Source organism: Chaetodon trifascialis, chromosome 11, assembly GCF_039877785.1.
Source record: "Chaetodon trifascialis isolate fChaTrf1 chromosome 11, fChaTrf1.hap1, whole genome shotgun sequence".
NCBI classification, from domain to species: Eukaryota; Metazoa; Chordata; class Actinopteri; order Chaetodontiformes; family Chaetodontidae; genus Chaetodon; species Chaetodon trifascialis.
In genome coordinates, this window is record NC_092066.1 from 1,521,143 (window position 1) to 1,548,274 (window position 27,132).

The 27,132-nt window shown below is 48.2% G+C and overlaps 2 protein-coding genes across 2 annotated transcripts in view; one reads left to right on the top strand and one right to left on the bottom strand.

The window, feature by feature from the left end:
• LOC139338735 (zinc finger protein 91-like) overlaps positions 1-27,132 on the bottom strand; it is a 299,694-nt gene that overhangs the window by 158,969 nt on the left and 113,593 nt on the right.
• tmeff1a (transmembrane protein with EGF-like and two follistatin-like domains 1a) overlaps positions 1-27,132 on the top strand; it is a 59,641-nt gene that overhangs the window by 3,791 nt on the left and 28,718 nt on the right. Inside the window, exon 2 of the mRNA XM_070973702.1 lies at positions 24,278-24,387. Within this exon, the coding sequence (XP_070829803.1) occupies positions 24,278-24,387 (110 nt within the window). The remainder of the gene's footprint in view (positions 1-24,277; positions 24,388-27,132) is intronic.

Genomic DNA, 27,132 nt, shown 5'->3' on the forward strand with positions numbered 1-27,132 from the left:
GACTGTGCAGAGGACGCTTCTCGCTTTTCTGACGTCACCTACGAAATCCAGAGAGGACGATTTCCAGCCTGCAGTCTGTGTTTACCGCCTGCTGCTGCACGCGAAGAAGCAACCGTCACAGCTAACGTAAAGCCGAGCTGGAAGTATTCTGTCGTCTCGTAGCTGTCGACAAATCCCATGTGCAGACCCGACCAGCGGCATCTGACTTCCTGTCTGCGGCCCACCACTTCCTCCCAATCTTCAAACAGGAGGGAAATAGAGCTTTTGTTGGGACTACTTTCAGCTGTGGATGAATCCACGTTTGGTGCTCTAGTGAGTGTTTGTGGCAGCAGGACAGAGTGTGTGTGTGTGTGTGTGTGTGTGTGTGTGTGTGTGTGTGTGTGTGTGTGTGTGTGTGTGTGTGTGTGTGTGTGTGTGTGTGTGTGTGTGTGTGTGTGTGTGTGTGTGTGTGTGTGTGTGTGTGTGTGTGTGTGTGAATAAACTGCAGTGTGTGTGTTCTTGGTGATGAAGAACAGTGAGGCTCACTGATGTGTTTTTGTGTGCTTTGAGCTCTAGTGGCCGTTGGAGGAACTGCAGCAGTCATTTAAAATCATTTAAAAGGCTTTTTTTGCTTTTTCCAAACTGCAATCAAAGAGTTGTTTTTGTCGTTCATAATTTGTGTCAGATGAGTTTAAGATAGACGAAGCCGGATCACGACAAACCGTCCCATCCCAGAGACGGACGTCCTCTTTAGTCTGACTGTCGACGGTCTATCTGGCTCTCATGTGACCGGTGAGTCTCTGACGTTTGTGCGTTGTTCACACATGTTTATCCATCAGCTGGTCCAGCTCTGTCCGTCTGTCCTCCACATGTTCGCGATGTGTAATTTTGTGGTGTGCAGAGCTTTTCATTGGGGACGTGAGGATATCTTTCTGGAGGGACACACTGTCTGTTCTGTCTGTATCTGAGGCTGTGGCTCACATTTGTTATTTGGCTCGTTACTTCTAAGCTCAAATAAACTTTCCCTCAATGAAATGTCTCCAACCAGGTCCTCATGTCCCCGCCGTCAGCCGGGTAGGGACATCCAGCAGATGTTCGAACCTTGAGCACCGAGTTCAGCTGTCAGAGACTGAGCAAGACTCAATCTGAGGACGAGGACTCCGAAATTTGATTTAGATGAATATCATCCATGACCTGCTGCCTGTCGGTCAGCAGCTCCAGGCCTCTAGGGGGAGCACTCACTGGAGTAGCTTGACGAGACGAGCCGAGTGTTTCCTGCTGTGAAACAGAGGACGTGCCTTTGTGTGTCTTGTCCCCTCTTCAGTCCACTTCTCTTCACGCAGGCCTGGAGCTCGTCCACTCAGCTGTCTTCGTTTCTGTGTTTTGATGTATTAGCTTTGACTCCGCAGGACGTTTCTGTTCTGTTTGTTCTGGATTTTCATGCCTTTTTGATTTGGTGTCGTTTCTGAAGCTGCAGCACGTTTCTCCTAATGGACATTTTGCATTATGTTTGTCCTTATCGGCCACCGTAGTTCAGACTTTTGGACCAGGTACAGGAAGTTCTGTGAGGAGTTGTCAGAACCGGAAAAAGGGAAAACTGTGCAACAAAGCAAAATGAGCTGCAGTGTTTACTGGACATCTGGTGACTTTACGAACAGAATTCTGAAAATCGAAGCCTGTAGACAAGTCACATGACCCACAAGGAGCTGGTTTATTGGACAGCGGAGCGAGAAGCAGCTCGATGACAGTGTCCACTAACGCTGATGTTTTGCTTCAGGAGTTTCCGGGACTCCGCTGCTTCGCTCAGTCAGATGGCAGAGGTTGGCCGAGCGCCTGGATGAAGCCCAGCAGGTGCAGAGTGGAGTTCTGAAGGAGTCGAAACGGCGTCTTCATCAGGGTTACTTTTGCTGCAGCGTCGCCTGAACGTGCTTCTTCAGCGTGAACGTTAGGCGGTTGTTGTCCACAGAGACAGACGACAGCAGAGCTGGTTTCTCATTAATAACAGGAAGCTGTCACTCATCACGAGCAGCTTTTATCTTGTTCAGACTGAAGTGCTTTCAGGCGGCCGAACGCTTCCCCTCAGCTCGCAGCTCGCTCGGCCTCGCCAGCATAAACGAAATCATGCTGCATAATTTGGTCCTCTGTGAGGTTTCTAAACACTCGCCTCCTGGGAGATCCTCTGAAAGCTCGCTGCCTCGCCTGATGGAGCGCGCTCGGTGGCTCACGCCTGTTCTCCACGCCGTCGTCACGTCTGGTGGAGGGAAACTCACGTGCACGGCAGATACTGGGGAACAGGCAGTATTATCATTGCATTTGAGGAACGGGATGAGAGCGACGACCTCTGAGTGAAGCCGTGTGTGTTTAACGAGCGTTTTCTTCATCGTGAAGGAGCAGGAACGCTCTTCCTGCTTCCTGCCAAAACACAAGCAAAACATCAGTTTGTTCAGAACACAGCTGACACCAGCAGAAGCAGCATTAATCACGTGTCTGGCACAGAAAGAACGATGCCAGCTCAGGTTTGAAGCGTCCATGCAGATGCTGCTGATTGATGATCGTTTGACACGTTATTGGACACAGTTAGTTTGTGATGTTCGTTACTGACTCATCTCAGTCACATCATGACCAAAGAAGAAGTTCATTTTTACTGTCTGACTTTTGGATGAAAACATGATTAAAATCCCACGTTTGAGACGTATTTAATTCAAGCCAGTGGAAAAAGGTCAAAGCATGGAGAATATTTCAGTGTTTACTCCACTGGAAAAGGAGTTTTGTCAAAATGAATATCTTCATCATAGAATAGCAAAGAGTGTGAGGATGAGGAGAGATGAACCTTTACAGAGACTCTTCATGTAAGAACAACGACGTGAACGTTTGCCTGCTGTTAGAAACTAAGACTTTAACGTCTCGGTGAGAACATCTTCTGCAGCGTCTCCTCAGCACTTTATTTCCAGGATTACAGATCCTCATGACAGTTGGAGACGAGCTGTCATGAGGATGTGGATGCAGCCGCTTCCCAGTTCTTCTTCTTATTCTGATTCAGTCATAACAACACAATGATTACCTCTGTGACTCATTGCACTCACTGTCTGGAAGGCTTAAAGCCACATTTCCTGCCATTTATGCTTGTTTTCTAATAGGAATGTGCCTCTTTATTTGGTTGGTTTCTCGTATCATTGCACTATAAAACAGCCTGACGGTCCAGAGTGAAGAAGGCAAACAGCTTCAGGGACGAACGCTGATCCAGAGCCTGACAGCGCAGGTCTGATGTTCATCCATCCATGGTTAGCCAGCGGAGAGGAGTCTCTTCCTCTGTCGTCTTCTGTTGTAAATTTCAGTAAAAGATGTTTTTTATGCACTTTGCACTAGTTTGTCCAGATGTTACTCCACATGTGAGGTTTCTCTCAGCATCAGCGCCGTGAAGTGACTCCATCGCCTCCTGTGATGAGGAAGTGCTCTTCAGTTGTCTGCTTCGAGGAGGATTTCCTCATCTCATCTCTGATTTTTCCTCCCACTGGTTGGTTTGGACGTTTCTGCTCTCAAATCACTCTCAAAGTTGCGTCAGCCGCATATTCTGTGCTTCTGTGGTTGTAGCCTTGTTAGCAGCATACGTTGTGTTTTGTGCTAATTAGCAAATGCTAACATGCTAACTAATGTGGATAGCATGGTAAACATCCACATGTTTGCCCACCAGTGTTAGTGTTTCGCTCAAAGCAGCGCTGAGCTCCACAGAGCGGCTAGCATGGCTGCAGACTCGTCGTCTCTGAGGATGATCACCGCAAACCTTCAGCTGTGTCTGTTTCTCCAGTTTGCTGCATTGAACCAAACAGCTCTCCCTTCATTTCTTCAGTTCCACATCCAGTCAGTGTTGACAGATGCAGGAATCACTCAGATGAAGTGTTTCTTGAAAGCTGTAAGGAGCTTTTGTTAAAAGGCAGATGCATTCGGTTTGGCTGCCTCGTCGGTTTAACGAACCTCCCGTTCTTCCTGCACTTTGATTGAGCCTCAGGGATGAAACTGTGAAGTCAAGGTGCCCTTTCAGTTCCTGAAGAAGACACTGACCACCTGCTCGCTCGCTCTGATGAAGAGCTTTCCAAAAATGAAACGCCGTCACAGACTGTGTGTAACACCGTATTTTTCAAGGCCAGACTGGATCAACCTGCCGACTGTTCTCCACTGATGTCGCTTCCCTTTCCACCGGCGTCGCTCGTCTCCAGCCGAGAAGAAATTATCCACCGATCGGTTTTGGCAAACCAATTATCTGCGTCCCCGCAGGCTGACAGAAGCCTTTAATTGTCTTTCATGTGGCCATAAAAGGTGTTTGTGGACGTTCTATATCTGCTGTGCTTCTTGGAGTTTAATTAAGCCTCGAGGATAAAACGCGGCGTAAAGTCGAGGTGCTCTCTGGGTGAATCCACAGCTGTCTGGTCTGCAGACGTCCAGCTGGCCGTGGACGCTGCTGCTGCTGCTGGTTGTCGTTTCACTGAAGGTTTTTAGGTCAAGACTCTGCTGTCTGAATATTGAAGGATGTTTTCAGTTACTCTGAAAAACACTTTTTCACTCTCAGCCAATAATTTCTTAAAAGCTGTGTGGCTTAAAACTCGCCTGGCAGCTCTTTGATGTGTTTTATGTGTCTGTATTGGAATAAACCAAAGAAGAAGAAGTGGGTAGTTAGCATTAGCATTAGCTGTTGTGGCTGAACGAAACAGCCCGTCCTCACCACAAAAACGTGTCGTCCGTGCCTGAAGGTTATCACAGCCCTAATCTACATTCACGAGGCGGCGACCCCTAGTGGCCGGTGTGATTATGACAGGAGCAAAGGAGGAAGTCAGGTGACGCAGGATGACGAACGGGAAATGCTCAACGCACAATGTTCACCATGTGTTAACGCGTCCGGCCCGCCTGGACTCAACGACTCATCGGTGATCAGCTGAAAATAAAGGCGGGAGAAAAATTAACAAAACATCCAAGAATGACAGCACCGCCCACCCTGTTTGACTGACAGCTGAAGTCCGACCATGGCCCATATTCATCACATGAAACCAGGCAGCTGACAGTCTGAGGAGGCTTTTTGAATTTAAGGCTTTATTCTGGGCTAAGAGTTAGTTTCAGGGTTAAACTCAGGCTTAGTTTTAAGTGAAGGACACGTGATCAGACGACTGTCCACAGCGTTCTTCCTGTAAAAGCTGCATCACTGCGTTTTCTTCTCAGGACCAGGTGACATTTTCTAATTTCCTCTTGACTGAATAACAATTACAGCACAATTAACAGCGTCGTTAAGAGAGCGCACACGTCCACGCTCGGGTCGCCTCCTCGTCACAAGTTAAATTTCATTTAAGTATCAGTTTTATGCTCAGTGAAGAGAGATTTGCCTTGTATTAAGACTTTAAAGCAGCAGTTATTTTGCTCATTTGTAATATTGGCATGTTTTGTGATCACAGTTGGCTGATTGGATAATGAGCGCTGGAACTCTGACGAGTTTAAACAGGAATAGATTGAATTTTGAGTCGGGGTTGTGGTGTCATTCGTCTCACGCCGTGCGCTGCGACACAAAAAGGTGACATCATCTGTATGAGGAAGGTGGAAACTCCAAAACCCACAACATGAGTACGTGAAGGATGTCCATCAGCCTGGACGCCTGTGTGATCAGCGGCGAGCGCAGACTCACAGTAAGGTGATCTCAGGTGTGTCGTAGCCCGCGGGCGCTCAGGTGCGCTTGCCGCTGACACCCCGTCACCCTCGCCCTGCAGCGCCGGCTCTCAGCCACCATGAAACACTGATGTGTGCACTTCAAACGGGGCTAATCTCACCGAGCCGAAGCCTCAGATCAGGCGTCTGACCGAAGGCGTGAACGTTTGATTGGTCCTCCGCTTTGATCTCTTCATCCTACACTTCAGATCATTTTCAGGGTGATGCTGCCAGGAATGCGATACCTCACTTCCTCTTTACTCCCCACTGCTGCCGCCTCCTCTGTGAGGTCAGGGGTCAAAGGTCAGGGTCGGCTACAGGATAGCAGACCAGCTTAAATCCAACAAAAAACAAATTTTCACCTGATTTGTTTATTGTTTGTTTTTGTCGAGCTCCAGTTGTTGTTTACTCACTTCTACTCTCTGGACGTTGTAAGCACTTCCAGTTCATCAGATGCATCTTTGGCTCGTCTCACGGCGTCCAGGCGTCCTGGTGTCCTCTTCCCACTGACTCTGAGCATCAGTGCCGTCTTTAAGTTGACTTTGTGTTGTATGAAGCGAGTGGAGGTCGGTCACCTGCCGCCTCATTTTAACGATGTGGGAGCAGCAGACTAAAAAGCTGCAGCGTCTGACACGGAGTGATTACAGAAACACGTCAGCGAGGAGCAGAAATGCCGCCGCTCTGTTAATGTGACTGTTAGTTCAGTTCGATGTGAAGCGGCGTCACGGACGGAGCCAGCCGGAGGCCAGAGCCTCCTCTGGACTCCCACAGGGCGCGTTGCATCATCGCAGGCCTCTGCAGACGTCAGACCAAACACGAAGGGTGAGTTTCCTCCACTCTGCTGTTGGTCTTAATCTTCCTGGACGTTTGGGCGTCAAACCAAAGGAACAATTAAGACTTGGCGACAGCCTCCACCCCCCGCTGAGAAGATGAAAATGATTTCTTACCGTGTGGGCTGTCAGTGATGCGAGGCGATGCTGCACGCGCCGATGGCTCTGTAGATTAGGCGTGAATGGCAGGTTTATGAAGGCGCTGAAGCTGCGGAGGCCTCGTTTGTCAGATTTAGAGCGACTCGGCCTCCACGCCGCTGCTGCCGCTCTATTTCAGCTCCTCCCTGTGAAACGCAGGCCTGATTAAAGATGCGCGGCTCATCAGAATGCTAAAAACAGGGGTGGTGATTTAGCATCGCTTTGCACGTCAGATCGAATTGAACAGCAGAGTGTGTTTGCAGGCTGTGGGGCGCCAGAATCACTTTATTTGTGGAGCGCAGTGACGGCACAGTCGTTTGTCTCGCTGGCACTGAGGCAGATGCCGAACAGTCAACACACAGCAGAGCAGAGCGCACTGACACACAGCAGGGACGCCACCACTACAGCCAATACCTGCACGGGGACGAAGCAACAAGGTGGAACAACCAATCAAAATCAGCCGTCGAGATGATCGCTGACGCTGAAACGTCACCTCTCTGTCCAGGTTTAGTGCAAGTTTTCCACAGAATCTGTGAAAGGAAACGAATGTGTTTCCATTTCTATCAGTTTGATGTGTGAATGTGAGGAAGGTGACATCCTCCTCATCCTCCACACACATCTCAGGTTTTCTTCCCTGGAAGAAAAATGCACGTCATCGTTTATTCAAGGAAACGCTTCATCTGAGTTTTTATTTCCATTTTTTGTGAGTAAATTGAAAATGTGTTGATGGATTCGACGCCGTCATCGGGTCAGACATCAGGTCAGAGCTCCTTTAAAGGTAATAACTTTCCCATCAGCCTCAGCTGTACCGCGTGCTTTCTGCTAATCAGCTAATGTTAGCACGCTACATTGTGTATCTGCTTAGCGTCAACATGTTAGCGTAGTCGTTGTGAGCATCTTAGCGTGCGGATGTTAGCATTTAGCTCACAGTGTGTGCTCAGGTACAGCCTCCCACAGCTGCTGTCAAATCCCGACCCGAATCCAATTCAGACATTTTGAGTGAAATCAGAAACTGATCAAAGATCGCGTCCATGACATCACGAGTCCAACCAGACGTTTGGCACGTTTGAGGAACAGCTGCAGGAAACAGAGGTGATGAACTCATCTGGTGTGAGACGGAGATGAGACGTGTCCCATGACATGTTCAACAAAGCAAACCTCAAATCAGCGCTGATAAACGTCCTCGAGTGATGTCACTTGAGTCAGCGTCAGTTGAAGAAGCTGAGCAGACCTCTGCTGCAGGCTACGTTATCTGCTAGCACCCCAGTGTCACAGCTGACTTTCAGAGGTCGAGTTGCATTGTGGGTAATGATGCCAGGTGATGATGAAGAAGAACATGTGGAATAAGAGAGGATGATGTCTCTGCTTCTCTCTGCTCTGCTCTGAAATAATGGTGGTCATAGGTCAAAGGTCACAGCGCAATGACGCTATCGTGAGGAAACGGGGAGTGTTTTAGTGTGGGAAGGGAGCATGTGGAGGAGGAGATGTGTTTACTCCCCGCAGGAGGCGTTCAGCTCTGAACGTGTTTCCTGCAGAAAGCAGCTGTGTCTCCTCACAGTAGGCGCTTTTCACGTGCCGGCAGATGTTTCTGCTTTTTAAAGCTGCACCAGTGATTTCTGCTAAACCAACGGCGTTGAATCAACAGTATCTGTTGGTGCAGTTAGTTCAGCCGGTGTCAGAGAGACGGTCGCTTCGGTCGGGACGGTCAGCAGAGACGATGGTCGAGACAAACCGTCTGTTCAGTAATTCTGTTGAACTCGCTCGGTTTGGATGGAAAAACTCTTTAAAGGATTTTTTTAGTGACCAGCTGACGTCTTCACACCTTTATGAAGCTGCCTGCTTCCACATCCAGCAGGCACATGTTGTCCACCAGCTCGTCTCCAGCGGTGTCTGTCTGCTGTTTGCTGAGCAGCAGATGGACTCCGACGGTTCATCAGAGCCTGTTTGAGGAAACACCGATGAGACCGAACCAGACAGGAAATGTCAGTGGAGCTGATGGTTTTCTGTGGAGTGACTTCTTTAACATCAGAGTCTGTGTACGTAAAAACATTGAGCTGTAACTGGAAACGCTGCAGTCTCTGGGGTTTCCGGTGACACCACATCCTTTATTTCAAGCACAGCATTGTGGGAAACGCCAGCCCCCGTCCTCACCGCGCTGTTTGTGCACAGAGGAGCTCGTCCTCTTTGTTTTTCTCCAGACTCACGAAACCACGACCACACGCCCGGACGTCCACGCCGTGCTCCCGCTCGCCGTGCTCCCGCTCGCCGTGCTCCCGCTCGCCGTGCTCCCGCTGGCCGTGCTCCCGCTCGCCGTGCTCCCGCTGGCCGTGCTCCCGCTGGCCGTGCTCCCGCTCGCCGTGCTCCCGCTGGCCGTGCTCCCGCTCGTCGTGCTCCCGCTCGCCGTGCTGCCTCCACCACACTCCCACAGGAGGCCGTGAAAAGGGCTTTCTGTTTCCTCAGGACGGAGACTCCAGGCTGAAGCTGAGCGTGGACGAGCAGAAGTGAACCTCTGTGTCTCTGTGGGTTTATTGCGTCTCATCAGACCCCCAGTTCACGTCAGCTGCTTCCAAACGGAGACGGGACTGATAAGAAACGACTGATAAGACAAAATGAAGAGACGGTTATCTCTCCAAAGAAAAGAGAATCGTGTAAAAGTCTGCCAAATAACATTAAAGCCTCTTAATTGATTATTAAATATTGAAATTAAAGCCATATCTTAATTTGTTTTAAAGGGGCTTTGATTTTTTTAATTAAGGTTCACATTCAGGGGTTCCTCTAATGTTTTGGGGGTTTATTAATTTTCTTCTTCTTCTTTATTCCTTTAAAAAAAAAAGCCTCAATCCCTGCATTAATGCATCCATTAGAAATTGTTCCAATCTATCAGCGGGATCGTGCTTTTGGTCTGGAGTTGATGGGACACCGTCGATTGGCTGAGGCCGTCGCTGGTTGGTCATTTTATTTTTGCTGATTTGCAGCGACTGACAGCATCTAACGGTGTTAATGGAGGTTTTATTTGAAACAAACCAGAGCTGATCACAGACCAGTTCAAAGACAAAGCAAGAGCAGTTTTATTCAGTTTCTGTCGAGCTGGAAAGAAGCAGTTCAGCTTGTTTAGTTCAGAAAGAGAGAAACTTGAATTCTTCACTGCCTCCATCATTGCCAAGTGCACTGAGTCGCTCTGCTTCTGCTTTTCACAATAAAAGCATTGAACAAACACTGCGTAACTGCTCACCAGCAGGACGTTAAACATTTCACCAACAGACAGCTCAACAAAAGAGCTCACGGTTCAGGTTTAAGAACATTTCCTTTCTTAACCATCAGCTGGATGTTTCTGCTCATCTTTACGACTCAAGGACCTCTCGTGGCTGCAGTGATTCACAGTTTTTGAAAGACCTGTGACCATTAAAATGACCTAAATGGGAGAACGGCAGCGCTTCAACATCAGCCTGAGACATCTCTATTGAACTGTAACCCTCTCTCCTTCCTAATGAGCGTCTTCTGTAGCCGTAAATAAGCTGAGAGCGTCTGTCCTGAAGACTGAACGCCGTCTTTATGTCCTGTCACTCTTGTTCTTCGCTTCGGGATGAAGAGCAGCTTCTCGGTGATGGTGATGAATTCCACATGTCAAAACAACCCGTGGAGGCCGATTCAAACATTTATTTATTCTGCAGGAATTGATTGAACCAATATTTTCATGCCAGAGACGATTCATAATCCAGTGCTGCTGCGTTCAAGTGCCGTCGTGCGTCATCCTCACGGTGGTGTTTTGGCCTGCATGCGTGCAGCTCTCTGGGCCTTCTTTTATTCTCCTCAGCCTTTGTCACTCAGGAGCTCATATTCTCTACAGGGCTTGTTGTGAAGCCATTAGCCGCGGCGGTGCTCAGGCTTAGCCCCCCCCATTGATCACGGACAGACAAAGAGCCTCGAGCCGGCCGGGGTCGACTCCCGTACGTCTCTGAACCCACAGTGGCGTCTGAAGGCTCCTGATGCCTCGGCAGCTGCAGACACGCAGCTCTGGATGTCTTTGTGCACCAATTAAAATGCATCAAGTGCAAGTCACCTGCTTGGGGGGGGGGGGCGAGTCTGGTGTCCTCCGCTGTGCCCAGAATTGGAATGGGACCCGATTAGTCTCGCATCATAGACTCTGCGGGCGAATCCATTCAACAAGGAGGGGGGAGGAGCTGCTGTGAGGCTTTAAGACGTTCCTCACATAGAAATGTGTCAGTGTGCTGCCTCAGAGTTTGAGATCCAGATGATCAAGACGATCAGGTTCGCTGAAGGATGAAAGCTGCGTTTCTAAGAACGTATTAAAAGACGGAAAGTTTCACTTTTTTCCATAAAACAAACACAAAAGCTGCAACTTCCTCAACTATTTTCGTTGCCTCGATTAACTGATCAATCGTTCAGTCTGAAATGTCAAAAAATGGATCCTGACTTTTCCTCTAGTCACCATGAGATTCATATTTGTGCTTTTCAAGTCAAACAACTCGACGTTTCGGAGGGATTGCCACGAGTCAGGCGTTTCTGATCCCACCTGGATGAAATTTAATACCTGTCCAATCTGCTGAACTTCCTGTCACTCTCAGCCTTGAGAGTCCTTGAGTGAAATGAGCAAAGGCGTTCTCAGGAGCTAGAGCTAATCAGAGGGTTGCTGGTTCGAAGCCCGGCCGTCAGCACCCTGCACGGTAACCACCGTTCACACCGGCCTGTACGCCACAGCAGCTCTGAGCTCAGTCAGACCTGAGAGCGCCGTTTAAACGAAGTCCACTTAGAGTCGACCTGTCGTGGCCGAGACCTCTTTATCTTCAGCCCACATTGCTCCAAACTGTTTACCTGTTGGTGCGTTCGGGGACTCACCTCCACCCTGAGCTGCTATCTGTTAAATTAAAAGGTTTTGCTGTCTGACTGATTGATGACTTGAGATTCTCGTCTCTTCACAAACCCTCTGTGGTCTCAACTTTCTTCAGCGGATTTCCGTCCGTTTGGTTTTTGTCTCTCTGCTTGTTTATCGCTGTAGCTCAGCCCCCCTCTTTTGTCTTCCAGAGGAGAGAACGATGTCTCGCGTCAAACTAAGGCCGTAAAATCTAATCGAACGGCGCTCACGTCGGCTCATGTGACGCCGCTCCAGAATCAATACCGGGGTGAGAAACGTTGCATTTCTGATTGCTGGTGTAAGGAGAGGACGAGGTTAAAGACTGGAAGCTGAGAGCGGAGCAGAAGGGACGAAGGTCAAAAAGGACAAACTGGAGAATTAAAACAACCTGAGATCCACAAAAGCGAGACAGTCCTGTGTTTGGGCGTCAGCGCTCTTTGGCGTCCTGACGGCTGCGTTTAACAACAGGCATGAGTTTTCTAGTTAAGGTTTCAGAATATATTGTTGCTGCCGTGAAGCTCAATGAGTCCCTTTGTGCTGTCTTTGTGTTTCAGGCCCCTCGGGAACAGTCGGAGGTTGTGACAGATTCGTTGCATGCTCGTGGCGTCCTGACAGCGGCGTCCACGAGGCTCATAAACAGTCCCAGCATGCAGGGAGGCCGTAAACACTCTGTGAGAAACGTCTGGAGGAGGACAAAAGCCCCTCTCAGCCTCTGTTTGGCTCTCTGAAGAGCTTTCCACAGTAAAAGCAGCACTTCACCACAAAAATAAAACAGATTCATCGCAGGCAAATCACACAGACGCCATTCTGTACACAGCCTGCAGATGATAGTTAACAAGGGAAAATACAAGTTAAAGTTTAATCCCTCTGGTTTTTATCCTGTGAAATCCCATTTTTCCACCATGTACGGCAGGAGCTGCTCAGTGTGTTTGCACTCAGCAAACACTGTAGAGTCTTTGCTTTGTCTCTGGTGGAGTCTGAGTCTCCTGCACTGCACTCACAGCCGGTGCACGGGGAAAAGCCGGTCGTCATGGAGTTGGGAGATGGGCTTAACGGCCTCCGTCTCTCCTGGAAGACATTCATGCTTTCAGTTGTTCATGTGGAAAAACAGCCTCCACCCAGCTGACCAATCACACCGCAAAGTGTGCACCAATGCTGGATCGCCTGTTTTGGAAAGTTCCAGAAATGCTCCAATGAGCATCCAGCAGGCAGGTCTGACGGAGCGAACGAGCTGCGAGTGTGCTCCATCAGACGTCCAACAGCTCCAACACCAAAGTGACTCCTGCTGCCCGAAAAAGCCACAGCGCAACAACAAACAGCGCTCGCCATCGGCTTCATTCACACCTTCATCACGCTGAGGCAGATCACGCTGATGAAGTTATGGGGCGGTAATTATGCAAATTACACAATGGTTGGCGGGGGTGGAGGGAGCTGAAGAGGCTGACACACAAGCTGACTCTTAGCCGGCAGCAAGGTGACGAAGAGGATGATGATGATGAGGCAGGCTGGGCAGCACCTCCAGGCCGGAAACATCTAAACGGCCCAAATGGGGACAAATGGAAGGGGAGGGGTCCACGTCAGCGGGCGGCGTGCTGTTTGGTCCGACTTCGCTGAATATTTTAGATATTTGCACACAGAACGACGACTCTTTCACTCACTTCCTGTTGTTTGAGCGTTTGGTTGGTTTTAACGTGCTGAAAGCAGCTGCTAGACTTTTGGCGTGCGGAGACGCTCTGACTTCCTGTCCTCAGTAAGACCCTTTAACAACAAGGACGGAGGGCTGAAAGCTGCTGCCGAACACAGCGCACAGAATGAAAACGCCTGCGGTTCTTCCTCTGCGCTCGCCCCCTCGGCCTCTTTTTGTGTTTTGTTTTGGGCCTGAGTGCCTCGGCCTCCTGTGGTGGTGGTGGTGGTGGTGGGGGGGGGGGGGGGGGGTTGGAAACCCTCTCAGCGGTTGGAGTAGCACCGGGAGCAGGTGGGTGGAGGTTTCAGGGGATGGAAGAGTGCAGCTGACTGATGAGCAGAGAGAAAGAGCACTGAGGAGGTGCTGATGACCTGAAGGAACACCTCCTCATTAAAAACCAATCAGCGAGCTCAGCCCATGCCTTCACCTTCAAGGTCACACCATCCTCTAAATGATTTCAGTTTTTTAATTAGGCCGGAGTCACACTTTCCTTTGAGCGTTCAACCCAAAAACTAATGAGTCCAGTGTGTTTCTGTTTGTGGTAAAAATGTATTTGTGCAGACAGAAATCATTTGGAATCGATGAATCCAGGAGAATGAGTTAGCTTCTTCATGCTGTGGGAGTTTTAACCCTGAACTGAATGTGCTTTATGAACGGCCAGATGGTGGCGCTCTCAGCAGCAAAACGTACCCACAGCACTGAAACTGTTCACATGGTGCAGCGTGAATCCGAGAATATCTGCATCACGCCTGCGTGTTCACATTTTACCAAGAAACCAAAGACTGCACTTCCTTGGATGGCCACTTGTGGCGGCTGCAAAGCGAGTCAGTCCCCATAGACCCCCACATTAACATGTTCAGCAGCCTCAGGCAAACACGTCTGCACAGTCCGAGTCGTCTCTGCTGCACTCATGTGACTGCCTGTTGTCAGCTGGTGTACACACACACACACACACCACACACACACACACACACACACACACACCGACACTCAGGTGTCAAAAGTCACGTCATGACTGTCCCGCTCTGTCTGAAGCTCTTCTTACTTTCAGTCCTTCTTCTCTTTTCTTCTTCTTCTTCTTGGTACCTGAAGTAACGCAGGGCTCTTTGCAGGCTCAGTGCGTGTCCACAGCCATGCTAACTGAAGAGCACAGCAGCTCTTTGCTAATGCTTAGCATGCCGGTGTTAGCATGCTGATGTTTAGCAGGTATTGTATTAACCCTGTTCACCGTCTTAGCGCTGCGTGTTAGAATGCTAACCCTTGCTAGCAGTGTTGGTCACCATAGCTCCAATGCTAACTGATTTTAAAACAGCATTGTCTCCTTTTTCTGTTTCTGCACCTGTTAAATAAACAAGATGCAGCTTGTAAAGGCTGTATTTCTCCTCTTTGGATGGAGCACGGCTAACAACTCCCCCCGTTCCCAGTGTTTGTGCTAAGCTAGGCTAAACCCGTCCTGCACCTCTCTGTGGCTCCTGGATGTGGAAGAGCAGTAAAACAAGAGCTGCAGAAATCTTCTAAAACCTGCTTTTGTTCTTGAGACATTTTCTCCTCTAAGCCATCGCTGCTGTGGTCAGTGAGCATCACAACCTTCAACACGCAACAAGGTTCATACGTGGCCTCGTTTTCAAGGCGGATCTGAACCTGATCCCCGTCTGCCTCCAGCGGCAGGTCCTGCTGCTCAGCTCTCTGTCGGGTGAAATGAAAAGTACTCCTGTCCTGCTGCTTTTACGGCACATAATGTGAGCCTGTAGCTATTATGGCAGCGTAAGTCAGGCGGAAGCACTGCCTGCAAATAAAATAGCCTCAGATTTACAGTTTCAAGTGCTTTACATCAGCAAATAGCTTTTCCATTAACAGTAACAACAAAAATACTGAGAGCCGTGAATCAGAGAAGAACATCAGCGGCAGTTCTGCTGCTTTACGGACATCTCTCTTTATTCCCCTGCACTCCTTATGAGGGCACCATTTTAAAATAAAGCTCTGAACGTATTAATGGCTTTTGGAAAACCTCTTAAATAAAGCAGGAGTGAACAGAAGAGCCGTGTGATTAATTCTCTCTGTGCCTGTTTTATGGAATATGTGCTGAAATATTTACTCTATAATTAAAAACACTGAGCCAGGAGCCGTATTGTTACTTCAGTGATTAAGGAAACGTTGTTTAGTTTCTCTGTATTACTAATTATGTGTAACAGTGTCAGTGACAAAAGCAGCGAGCGGAAAAGCATCCATGAAGACGGATGATTTTAGTAGAAACATAATTAAACAGCTTCAGCCTGAGGTGGCAGGAAGCAGCAGAAAGCTGTCCTCAGCAGACAGTCGGTGCCGTCAGCTGTGTGGGCTGGAGAATAAATGAAGTGCGTTTCATTGAGTTTTATTCAGCGAGCGCCTCGAGCCGGATCATGAGCCGGTCAGACGAGCTCGATTATCGCCTCAGTCTGACGCCTGTCACACCTCAATGGCTGCTTCACACCGCAGAGACGGCGGCGAGATCAGAGGCCCGGTTCAAGGCGCGACTCCTTCGAAGGACGACGAACGGCGATTTAGAGTACGACCACGTCAAGCTGCTTTAATTCATGAGATGAAACTTCTCCAAAGTGAGTGAGACTTAAAACGGTTTCAGTGTGTTTCACAAACGGTCGGATTTCGGCTCAGCGGCTCCTCTTGGACTCGTGCTCACGCTCTGGCACCTGGTCACCTTTTTTTCTAAAGTCCCGCCCTCATGCCCTGCGCTCTGTCATTGGCTGGCTGACCGAAGACGACAGACACCACCACGCGTCTGGTGGGTCATAGTGATGATGGGAGGGATTACTTTGAGGAGAGTCCACCTTCAAGAAGACAAACTTCGGTCTGAAAGCTGAATACAGAGCACAGCTGGATTCATGTCAGTGGAAACTGTTTTCTAATGAGAACGAGTTTGGAAATCCTCGAGTGAAACATGAGCGGCGTGTTAAAGCTACTGAAGCGCTCGATCCAGGACAAACTCTCCACCAGGCTGACGCAGCAGAAATTTAGTGCTAAAAATAGTTTTCTCTTAGGAAGAAATCAGCATTATTTCTAATTGTTGATTCACTGATTTGATGGATTGTCACTGGGAATCTGGTGAGAAACTGGGAGACGTGATCTGTGGAGGTGTCAGCTGCCTCTGATGAAGTTAACATCCTGAAACATAACAGCTGATTCATGCACGCCAATCAAGAACTCCACAGATTCAGAGGTAAATAAAATGTTTATACGTTATGAACGTTGGACCTCAAAGTTCCTTGATTAGAAAGCTCCTCTTGCTGTAAGAACTCCAGGTTTTCCAGGATGTTTTGGAACACTTGTATACGAGCTCTGCACTCTGTGGAGGATATGAGGCCTAATTGTCTTACAAACCGGACGGCCAACAGGCCCCAGCGACCTGACTCGTCTTCGAGAGACTTCCCTGGAGGTCAATTACTTCCTGCTCTGGCTCTGCGTCAGACTCTGGAATGAACCTGGAAGGAGTCTGTCTGTCCCTCTGATCGGCTCGACATGAATAAAACATCAAAGCTGTTATCTTCGCGCTGCACTCTCTGCTTCCCAGGTGAAGATTAGTCTGCTGCAACAGCTGATGAAGCCAAACGAGCCGAGCGTCTGCCGAGGCCTCCGGGCGGCTCGCAGTCAGACGCTCGCTCTGCCTTCCAGGAAAAAAATCACCGAAAACTGGACAAATTAGTCCCAGTTACAGAGGAGGAGGAGGAGGAGGAGGAGGAAGGCAGGGCAGTAATTAGACAGCAGGTCTTTCTGCAGCATCTGCTCAGTGTCACTGTCACAGTGGAAGGTTGAAATCACAGTTTTAGAGTAAAACATCTTTCCTCCAGTGTCGATCAGACGAGACGCTGACTCAGAACAATTAGCTAAACATGTAACAGTGAAATTTGAGTTTCACTGAACAAACTGCTGCATTTTTACAATCTTAAATAATACAAAAATAACAAAGACTGGACAGAAATGCTCATCGGCAGCGTCTCCATGTCTTCATTTCCCACTGTTAACGTCTGTCAGCTCTCCAGATTTCCTCCTCCTCACTGAGCTTTGCTGCTTCTTCTGTGTATGATGGACGTGATGATGAATGATGCTACGCTACGAAGCTACATCGCATTTCAGGACTGAGACGCTTACAGTTCACACTCACGTTTTCTCACCCAGACACTTTGTCCGTATCCTTGAGCCTGTTTAATTATTTAAAATCCTGCGTTGTCTGCGTCCATGTTTGCATGATTGTAGTTTTCCTATTCGTCTCTGGAACAGCGTGAAACTGGAGGCAAAATGTTGCTCGGACGTCTTTATGTGCATCATCAAGGTGCACCTGCAGAAACACTGCATCAAAGCTCCAGTGGTGGTCCAGACCTCTGCAGGGTTCCTTCAGCAGGCCACAGCATGCTAGCAGCTCTGTGAGCTGCTAAATGCTAGTGTCAGCATGCTAGCTGGCTGAAGCTAAGCATGTATAATATACCGCCGCGTTTACCATCTGTCTGTAGTTTATTACGATGCTAATGTTTGCTAATTAGCACTAAACCCGTAATACAGCAAGTGTAATACAGCTGTTCTGTACTGTATGTCATGAATATTGATGCTACAAGGTGCAAAACTGTAAATATCTAAATCCCAAAACAATAAATAGGAAAAGGCAAACAAACTTCAGGGCCTTTATTCTGTTCGCTGCACAAATAAGCGCTGCTTCTGTTTCTCTGCGGCTGCAAAGCTTTCGCTGCTTCCCTGAAGATTCGTCTCGTCTGAACAGTTTCCAGTCAGCTGGAGTTTTTCTTCACGACGAGTCCGTCTGACGTAGACGTACTGCAGGCCAGCGATGGATGGAAAACCAAAACTGAATATGAAAATGCTAAATATTTAGGCTGAAGGATGTCAGCAACCCTGCGTTCTCTGTAGCAATAAGGTGGAGGAGGAGGAGGAGGAGGAGGAGGAGGAGGAGGCGGTCAGGGTCTCATGTTTTATTCAAACAGCACAGGAGAACAGAGAAAAGCTCTTCACACAGAAAGTCATCCAGCTGCTGCAGTCATGAGCTTTAAAATAGATCCAGGAACAAATAGACAACAGCAGCTGAGCGGCTCACCGCGTTTAGTCTTCATCAGTCTGAGCAGACTCACACAGATCATCATCATCTGCTGCATCGTCTCCGCTGTGGGACCTGATGTCCTCTGCTTTCATCCCGTCTCCTGACGTGAATGTTAATAACTGACTGTGTGTTGTGGTGATAACGACTCCATAAACAGTCGAAACGTTCATGTTTTTTCATCTGCTTTTTTCTAAATGTGCTGTTTTACAAAGTCTGCCTTTCATAAAGGAGAAAACAAGAATAATGTTTGTGGTTTAGTGGAGCCTTTGATTGATTTTCTGCATTTTAAGGATTTTATCAGAAGATAAGGTGAACACTGTCACCTCTTCACTGAAAATGATGATAATGATTAATCGTGGGATGATTGACGGCAGAATGACCCTGTTTATGTCACACCACAGATCAAATGACGTCAGTCTGTGGTTCAGCAAGTGTTCGATGGTCCTTTTTTCTTTATATCCAAACTTTTGAATAACAATTGGACTCATTGAAATAAATTAGGGATCGTTATTTTGTTGGTCTGTGAACATGAAGATAAATCCCTGAAGGAGGAAGAATAATTCAGATGCTTTGCTGAAGCCGCATGTAGCATGGTCCTGTAAAAGTCAACTTTAGCTCAGAAAAACAGGCTGTTTTCAGCTTTGTGACGATGCATTTTCAGCTGATCCAAGAAGCTTTTCAAAGAGTTCATTGAGCTGAAGAAGAGGAGGATTTTCTAAAGACATAGAGGAAGATTTCATCCTTAAGTTTAGCACAAACATTCAACACATCTGGAGATACGTGGTTTTCACTGCAGAAGGTAACAGGCCTTTAAATGAAGCAGGCTTGTATTAGAGACAGACTTTTATTTCTAATTCCCTCTTTGATAAGTCTAATTAGTAAGTGTTAGCATGAAGCCTTGTGTTGATCCGCTTCCTTTGGCCCCATTAAAGTTACTGCATTATGCTTTTAATACAAACTCAACACTTCCTGTGTCTGTTTCAAATTAAAAGTTCTCTAGCATTTCAGTGGACCTAAACTCTCTTTACTAACAAGGCTCTTATTGTGAAATGTTTGCAGGAACATTTTTGGCTGTAGCATTAACACACACACACACACACACACACACACACACACACACACGCACACACACACACACACACACACACACACACACACACACACACACACAGAACAATAAAGTGTTAAAAATAGCACATTGTTGAACATATTAAAGCAGTGGAGATGGATGTTATGTTTAGGTGACGTGCATAATTTGACAGGGCTGTCAGTGAATATTCTAAAGTCAAGTTTATATTGGAGTTGTAAAAAAAATCCATACATTTGATCGTGAAAATGAACATTCGATTGTGGAGAAACAGCAGTGAGTGAGTTTTGTTGAAGTGTGTTTTACGATGCTAAAACGACTGTTTCTGTGAATGGAGTCTGGTGGCTCCGGTGAGAGCGATATAACAGCTTTTTCTGGTTAAATTAAATGGATCTTGCTCTTTAGGAAAAGCTCTGTTTCCTTTCCATAATGTTGTCAGACACTTCACAGCAGTCTGAGCTGTCAGTGGCAAAACAAACAGTTTTAGTGGACGAACGTTGGCGGTGTGCACACGGCCGGAGGGATTTCACTGCAGTCCGTCTCATGGCTGCCAGCTGCAGCGCTCACCCTCAGTACTGAAAACACCTCATGGGAAAATAGGGCCCATAATCAGACAGGTGGAGTCCCTCCTGTCTGTCTGGGATATTGAAGGACATGATGGGACACGTGGACCAGCACTGACTGGAGGCTCGATGTCACTTTGATTGAAAATGAGATGTGGATCAAGGAATAGGACAATATTTTGTTTGTTTATTTTGTGATGTGTAGGTATGTTTTAAAAGGCAGCCCTACTCTATGTTTATCCACCAGGTTTATCCCCAGCCATTATTTGAGACCCGGCTTTTATTTGACTGAAGTATCGCGCCTGAGTAGATGTACTTTGTTCCATCCCACCGCTGGCAAATAAAATACTGCTTTTCATGTGTCAGTATTGGTGCTTGTGTGCTGGGGTGTGTTCCATTCCTCTGTCCACGCTCTGTGAGTGTTGAGCAGGTGTGAACAGTCCTGTGTGCTGGCAGGTGGAGTGTTCAGATGAAGTAATTAGGCAGCGCAGCAGGAAGCTCAGCAGCTACTTTACAACAAACAGCCGTTACATGAAGACAGAAGGAAAATGCTGTCATTGAGGTTTTTATGAGGTTTGAGGAGCAGCTGTGACGAGCTCGTTTCGCCATCTTGTCTCTTAAAACGTTAAAGAAGCAGCCCAACATGGCAATGGAACAAGAGCTGGAACAAGGAGAAACCGAACGATTGTGCGGCTTTGAAGCGTGAGGGAATAAGTTTTGTAGAACTACAAAGAGAGCCATCACACACTCGTGTTTTTCTTATTTATTCAGTTCAGACGCCTCCCAGAAGACTGGAACATTTGTGTCTCTGAGCATGATGGGGATTTGAAGTCCCATCATGCATCACTGATGGCGGTACTTCACATGGATGTCACGCCTCCTCCCTCTCCTGTTTCTCGTCTGCTGAGGATAAATTCTCCACTTTCAGAAAACCAAATCAATGCGCCACAGCAGTCCTTCAGAAGAGGTTTGAGCCTCTGTGAAATGAAAACCGCACTGTGTGTGTGTGTGTGTGTGTGTGTGTGTGTGTGTGTGTGTGTGTGTGTGTGTGTGTGTGTGTGTGTGTGTGTGTGTGTGTGTGTGTGTGTGTGTGTGTGTGTGTGTGTGTGTGCGTGCGTGTGTGCGTCAGTGCGTGTGTGCTCGTGCGTGCGTGCGTGTGTGTGCGCGCGCGTGCACACATGTGAAGCGGAAGTGAAATGTAACTGCGGATATTTACTCAAGTAGTATAGATCATAGTACTGCACAAATTCAAGGTACTCCACAGCTTCAGTTACTTCACAACTGAAGGACGGGGAACACGTTACTGCACTGCAGTTACTTTCAATTCTTGAGGTATTTTTTCCTGATTATTAGCGACGTAACATTTTCAATGCAGGACTTTTACTTTAACTGAGTATTTTCGCGGTGTGGTATTAGTACTTTTACTTCATTCAGGGTCTGAATACTTCCTCCACCACTGGGAGCTTATTTGACCACCAACACGATTCTGATCATTTATCGATCTTGTGTCATGCTGCTCTGAATGAAAGGACATCTGTGTGTGTGTGTGTGTGTGTGTGTGTGTGTGTGTGTGTGTGTGCTGCAGCAGTGAAGGGGTTATAGATGTGTGGAGAGCTGAAGGCCTCAGAGCAGCAGACAGAAGACGAGGTATTGACGTCTCTCCTGGAGTCAGGGCTGCAGAGGAGGAAGGGGTTAGATAACGAGCCTCGGGTGGGGGGGGGGCGCAGCGGCTGGGTGGCCATGACGACTGGGCAGAGCTCAGGGGATTTGGAAGGTGGATGTGCCTCCGGGCGGCGGCTGCTGCCACGCTCCGTCAGCTTCTTTAGTTCTGCTCTGGTCCAAAAGAGGGAATTATGTGCATTTCAAATCCCTGTTTCTGCTGTAAAATGTATGAGGGTGAGGAACCTGAACACAACACGGCCGGGGTCGGCTGCAAACACACACACAAATATATCAGCCGAGCGCCTGATAACAGCGTGGACACGCACACACACACTTCAGCCTGGTGCACACGCAGCAGCGATGCCTCCATTTGCATTCCTCTTTGGGGTTTTAGTTTTAAGACTCCTGTTTGTCGCGTAATCCCAGACTGGTGTCGAATCTTCAGTCTGTCTGTCGCTCGGAGTCGATCGGCAGCGTTTGTCGGCCTCCGGGGTCCGAGCTGCTGATGGACGCGGCTTCCTGTTGGACCTAATTAGCCATGAACGACCTGCAGCCTGCAGCTGGACGCTCCACCTGTAGGCTGCACTCAGCAGGTTTCTGGAGCAGGCGTGCATCTGGTGACTTGACGTCCTCTACGTCTCTTAACCACGCCGTGTCTCAGCTTGGCAGCTGATCAGTTGGCGTTTGAGGATGCTGCTCTTATAACTGAACACACAGCGAATGTTCCTTCCTTCCTCCCCGTGTGTGGTTGTTTATTCGAGAAAACGAGACAAAAGACCATTTCAGCATTTCACGTCTTCTGCTGCTCGAGTGGTTTTCAGGGCGTGGACACTGAAACGTCCTGTAAGACGCAGCTCTCTGCTGAAGGCGGTCCGTTATAACTGCAGCTCAGGTGAGACGTTCAAAGCCGAACCTCCGATAGAAGAAGATTCGTCCAAACCCAGAAAACAGGTTCAGACTCTTCTTGAACAGAGCAGGAGAGGAAGGGAAACTCAGCCTTCTGTGAAAAACCAATTTAGGAGAAAACCCAAATTGGAATAAGCTTTTTCATTTCAAACCTTTTAACGCATCAATGATTTAAAGCTCGGAGAGGAAGAGCGTTTTCCATTGTGCTGCTCTGAACTGAAGGACTTCCTCCAGCCATCTCTCAGCGTTTCATTTCCTTGCTCCTTGAATCTGAAGGTTGGTTTTGCTTGTTTGCTCCTCGGCGGCTCTCAGTCGTGGTTTCGGAGAGCTGGAGCTTCACGTCAGCTGCTGAGCTTCAGGGTCTTTGCGGTTGCTTCTTGCCGTGGCCTGAGGCGGCCATTTTTAGGAGCAGGGAGGTCCACAAACAGTAATTACAGGCCATTACACGCCGCTTGAAAGCCCACTCAGCTGTGGTGTGTGACACTTACACCAACACATGCACGCCCACGCACACACACACACACACACACACACACACACACACACACACACACACACACACACACACACACACACAAGCAGTGGCTTTTATCTCAAAGAAAATGTGGATAATCAGAGTCTGCTGCACATTTCTGAGTCATGGAGGCCTGTTATTATCACAAGCTGGCAGAGCTGTGTGTGTGTGTGTGTGTGTGTGTGTGTGTGTGTGTGTGTGTGTGTGTGTGTGTGTGTGTGTGTGTGTGTGTGTGTGTCTGCGCACCCAGTATCATTCACATCTCTCAACATGTTTGGTGTGATGAGCGTCGATCAGCGGCTTCATGACGTTTTCTGAACTGATCAGTAATCAAAGTGTAAAGAGCAAAACTGACTCAGGATCAGCAAGAAGGTTCAGTTTATTCTTGGATTTTACTTTAATCTCTGTGTCCAGCTTAGCTTAGCTTAGCACAAAGGCTGGGGTTGTTATTTTTGTTGGGGGGGGGGTTGTTTTTTTTTAATTTCTTTATCTGTATATTTTTCATCATATTTGGTGTAGAAATAGAAAAAAATCTGTATTATCCTGTAAACCTCTGCATCGTATTTAATCACAGAGCTTTTTTGGAGCAGCGAACCGGCCGCTGTGTGAACTGAAGGTCACCTTCTCTTTTATTTTCTCCGTCAGCAGAAAAAAGTTCTGCTGGTCTTTTCTGACAGTTCAGTCAAAACCAGTCTTAATCCCGCCTACAGTGATCTGATTGGTCGTTGTTTGTCCAGCATGAGCACATCGTGGCATCTGTTTGGATCAGTAAGGTCTCACAGCTGTGAAGTCCGTTTTAATGTGTCCCTACCTGTCGGGGCGGACGGGGACATGATCGTGGTCTCCTCTTGAAGACGCTTCGTATTCACTCCTCGGTCTTCTCTCGCAGGTTTGTTTTCCTCTGGTCCACCTGTTATTTCCTTGGTGTGAACACAGCGCTCACCTGTAGTTCAGGTGTCTGTTGCTGCGATATGAAGCCTTATTGCTCCGTCTGATAAACAGTCATGTCCTCTGCGCTGCATAGCCGTGAAGTCTGTCCACGTTGTCCCTGCAGCTGTGCGCTCTGTCTGCTTTTATTGTCCACGCTCTCACGAACCTGTCCGGGTTTTATTCTGAAGGACGGTGTGATCAGAGCAGGGATGTCTGAGTTTACTGCTGATGCTTGTGGAGCTTTCGCAGGTCTGATCCACCTTATTGATCCACCTGCTCACGTCTGTTTTTGTATTTAACCCCCCCTTCGTCTGTGTCTCTGCTGCAGATCTGTCAGAGAAGAAGAGCGACCTGAGGGTGTGCGATGACTCCACCTGTCGATTTGGAGGCGTCTGCAGAGACGACGGAGCTCAGCTCAAATGTGTCTGCCAGTTCCAGGTAGGAGGCGGTGAAGCGACCTTTGTGCTCCTTCTCTCTGAGGTCTGATGCCGTTCTGTATTTGTTGTATTCTCACCCTCAGGCTTCCTGTTTGTGGCCTGTTGGTTCCTACTGAAGACATTAATCTATAAAAACAAAGTCTCACCTAAAAGGCTCAGTGATTCGCTAAGACAGCTGCTCGTCACGTTACTCAAACAGGAGGAAACGGTGCATGTGCATGTGACTATTTTCAGCGGCGGATTAATCCACATTTTCTCCAGATGTGAAAACATTGTTGACAAGCTTCTAGTGAGACGGTGACGTCCTGTGCGTCTCTGAACGTCTCTCGCCGCTCTGCAGCTGTAGACTCGTTAGCTTAGGTGAAAAAAGCTCCCGCAGACGCATCAGGAAACATTTCGCTGTTTGTTCCTCTGACATGAGACGATATGAGACAACATGACAGAGTAAAGCAGCGGCGTGAAGGACGGCGTCTGAAGAGGAACTCACCTCAGCGCTGCTGCAACAGCGAGACACACACTTCCTGTTTGAAGTAACGTCACGCTCTGTGATCCCAGAGCAGACCTGCTTTCATGACTCGTGTCCACACAGACGGGACATGATCAGATCCTGAGGCGTCCTCAGCTGAATGCAGAAACATCAGCCAGCAGAGGCGTCAGAGCTCAGACCATCACAGGAAGGCGAGGAAGACGAGGAGACGAGCGCCGGACCTGTCCTGTCCTGTCCACAGAGAGTCCAACAGGTTCAATCAATGAAACCTGACTTCTGCTCCGTTTCATTCTTTTTCTTCATTCATTGACTCACCGGCGTCTCCTCACAGCAGTTCATCCATGCGCGGCGAGTCCTGGTGGACTCTGCGGGTCTCAGCTGATCTTGTCCCTCAGAGGTGGAGATCATTGACGGCAGCCTAAAAGAGGAAGATGAGAAGATGCTTCGCAGGGTTGAAGGAACAGCTCCACCACCACATGCTTTCACGTTTTTACGTCAATTAAAGGAGATGCCCGAGCCGATCGGAAGCGTCGTATCAGCGTCGGCCATCTTTTCATGGATTGGCTAAAGTAAAACCTTTCTTCTTCTCTGCTGCTGCTCGTCTTCTCACAGCCAGCCTCCACTCTGCAGCATTTCACCACCAGTGCAAGTGAAGATGAAGGGTGGCCAGAATGTGCTGAATGGTGACGAATCTGCTCTTCCTCACACAGGTCAGTGCACTGAGCGCTCAGGGAGCTGCTCCTCCACCTCAGCCGGCTCTGACGTTCATCGGTTAGATGAAAACAGCGATGGCGGCTGCGTTAGCGTAGCGCCTGTGACAGACAGACGCTTCTCCAGATCCCTGAGACAGTTTGTGTCCTCAGTCCAAACGAGTCCTCGCTCTGCAGGGTCTGATTATGTTTCTGTGTGTGTGTGTGTGTGTGTGTGTGTGCGTGCGTGCGTGTGTGTGTGGAGCAGAACGATATGAGGGTAAACGAGTTTCAGAGCAAACTCTCTTGGATTAAAGTCCCAGCAGAACACAGGTCCAGGGTGTGTTTAGCCTAGCTTAGCACAAAGACTGGAAGCAGGGGGAAACTGCTAGCCTAGCAGCACTAAAAAGATAAACGCTTTAGCTGACAGCAGGGTCCAAACCAACAACCCAGCTCAGTTGAGGACTTCATAGATGCTGCGTGGAGTCAGACGCTCAGCGAATGTTCAGCCTCATTCAGCAGCTCAGCGCAGACACACAGGAGCCTCCTGGATGGATGAAGCCTGCAGGAAACATGTGACCAACGGCAAACACCACATCCCCTGTTACATCGATGACCTGACGGAGCGAACTGAGAAGCAGCCTGACACAATGATGCTTCACGTCCTCAGGTCTGAAAAAACCTGCTCTGCTGGAGCCGAAAGTGAGCGCGAGCATCTCTGAAGATAACAAGCGGGAAGACGCCACAATCCCATCCCGTCTCTACTCTGAGCTCACCACTGTCCCACATCTGGATTTACTGATGGAGGTTTATCATCAATGAATTTCCATAAAGCTGCAGAGTTATTGCAGTATTCAGATCCTTCACTGAAGTAAAAGTACACCACACTGTAAAAAAGTCCTGCATTGAAAGTATTACTTCACTAATAATCAGGAAAATGTACTTCAGGTACTGAAGAAGTATTCAGAGCTCGTCTTCAACTGTTTGTGTTGGACTGAAACTAATGATTCTTTTCATTCTGGATCAATCTGCTGATCATTTCCTCCATCGATCGATCGATCGATCGATCGTCTGGTTTGGAAACGTTGTGAAAACAGTGAGAAATGTGCTCATAATGAGTGACGCCTTCACCATGTTTGTTTGGTCCAAAGCTCCACATGATTACAGACACATTCAGATCATTGAGAGGAAAAGCAGCCAATCAAACGTCTGAGAGGATCAAACATCACATGATTCCACAGCAGAGATCACGATTAATCAATCAATCATTAATATTCTGTCAATCAATGAATCGACTGATCATTACTTTAAGTGTCCCTGTTTTGTAATGTAATAACTGTCAGATGAATGGAGTGGAGGAAAGGACAGTGTGTCCCTCTGAGACGGACGCAGACGGTGCCATGAAAATGAAGTACAAGTACATCAGATTTGTACTTGGGTTCAGTACTTGTACGTGCTCACTTCAGTGCAGTGTGCAGAGGTCACAGAGTTCAGCTCTGCAGGGGATTCCTGCTGAATGATTGATGGCTGAGAGTTAATAGAATATGGATTGCTGAGCGCTGATATGTGT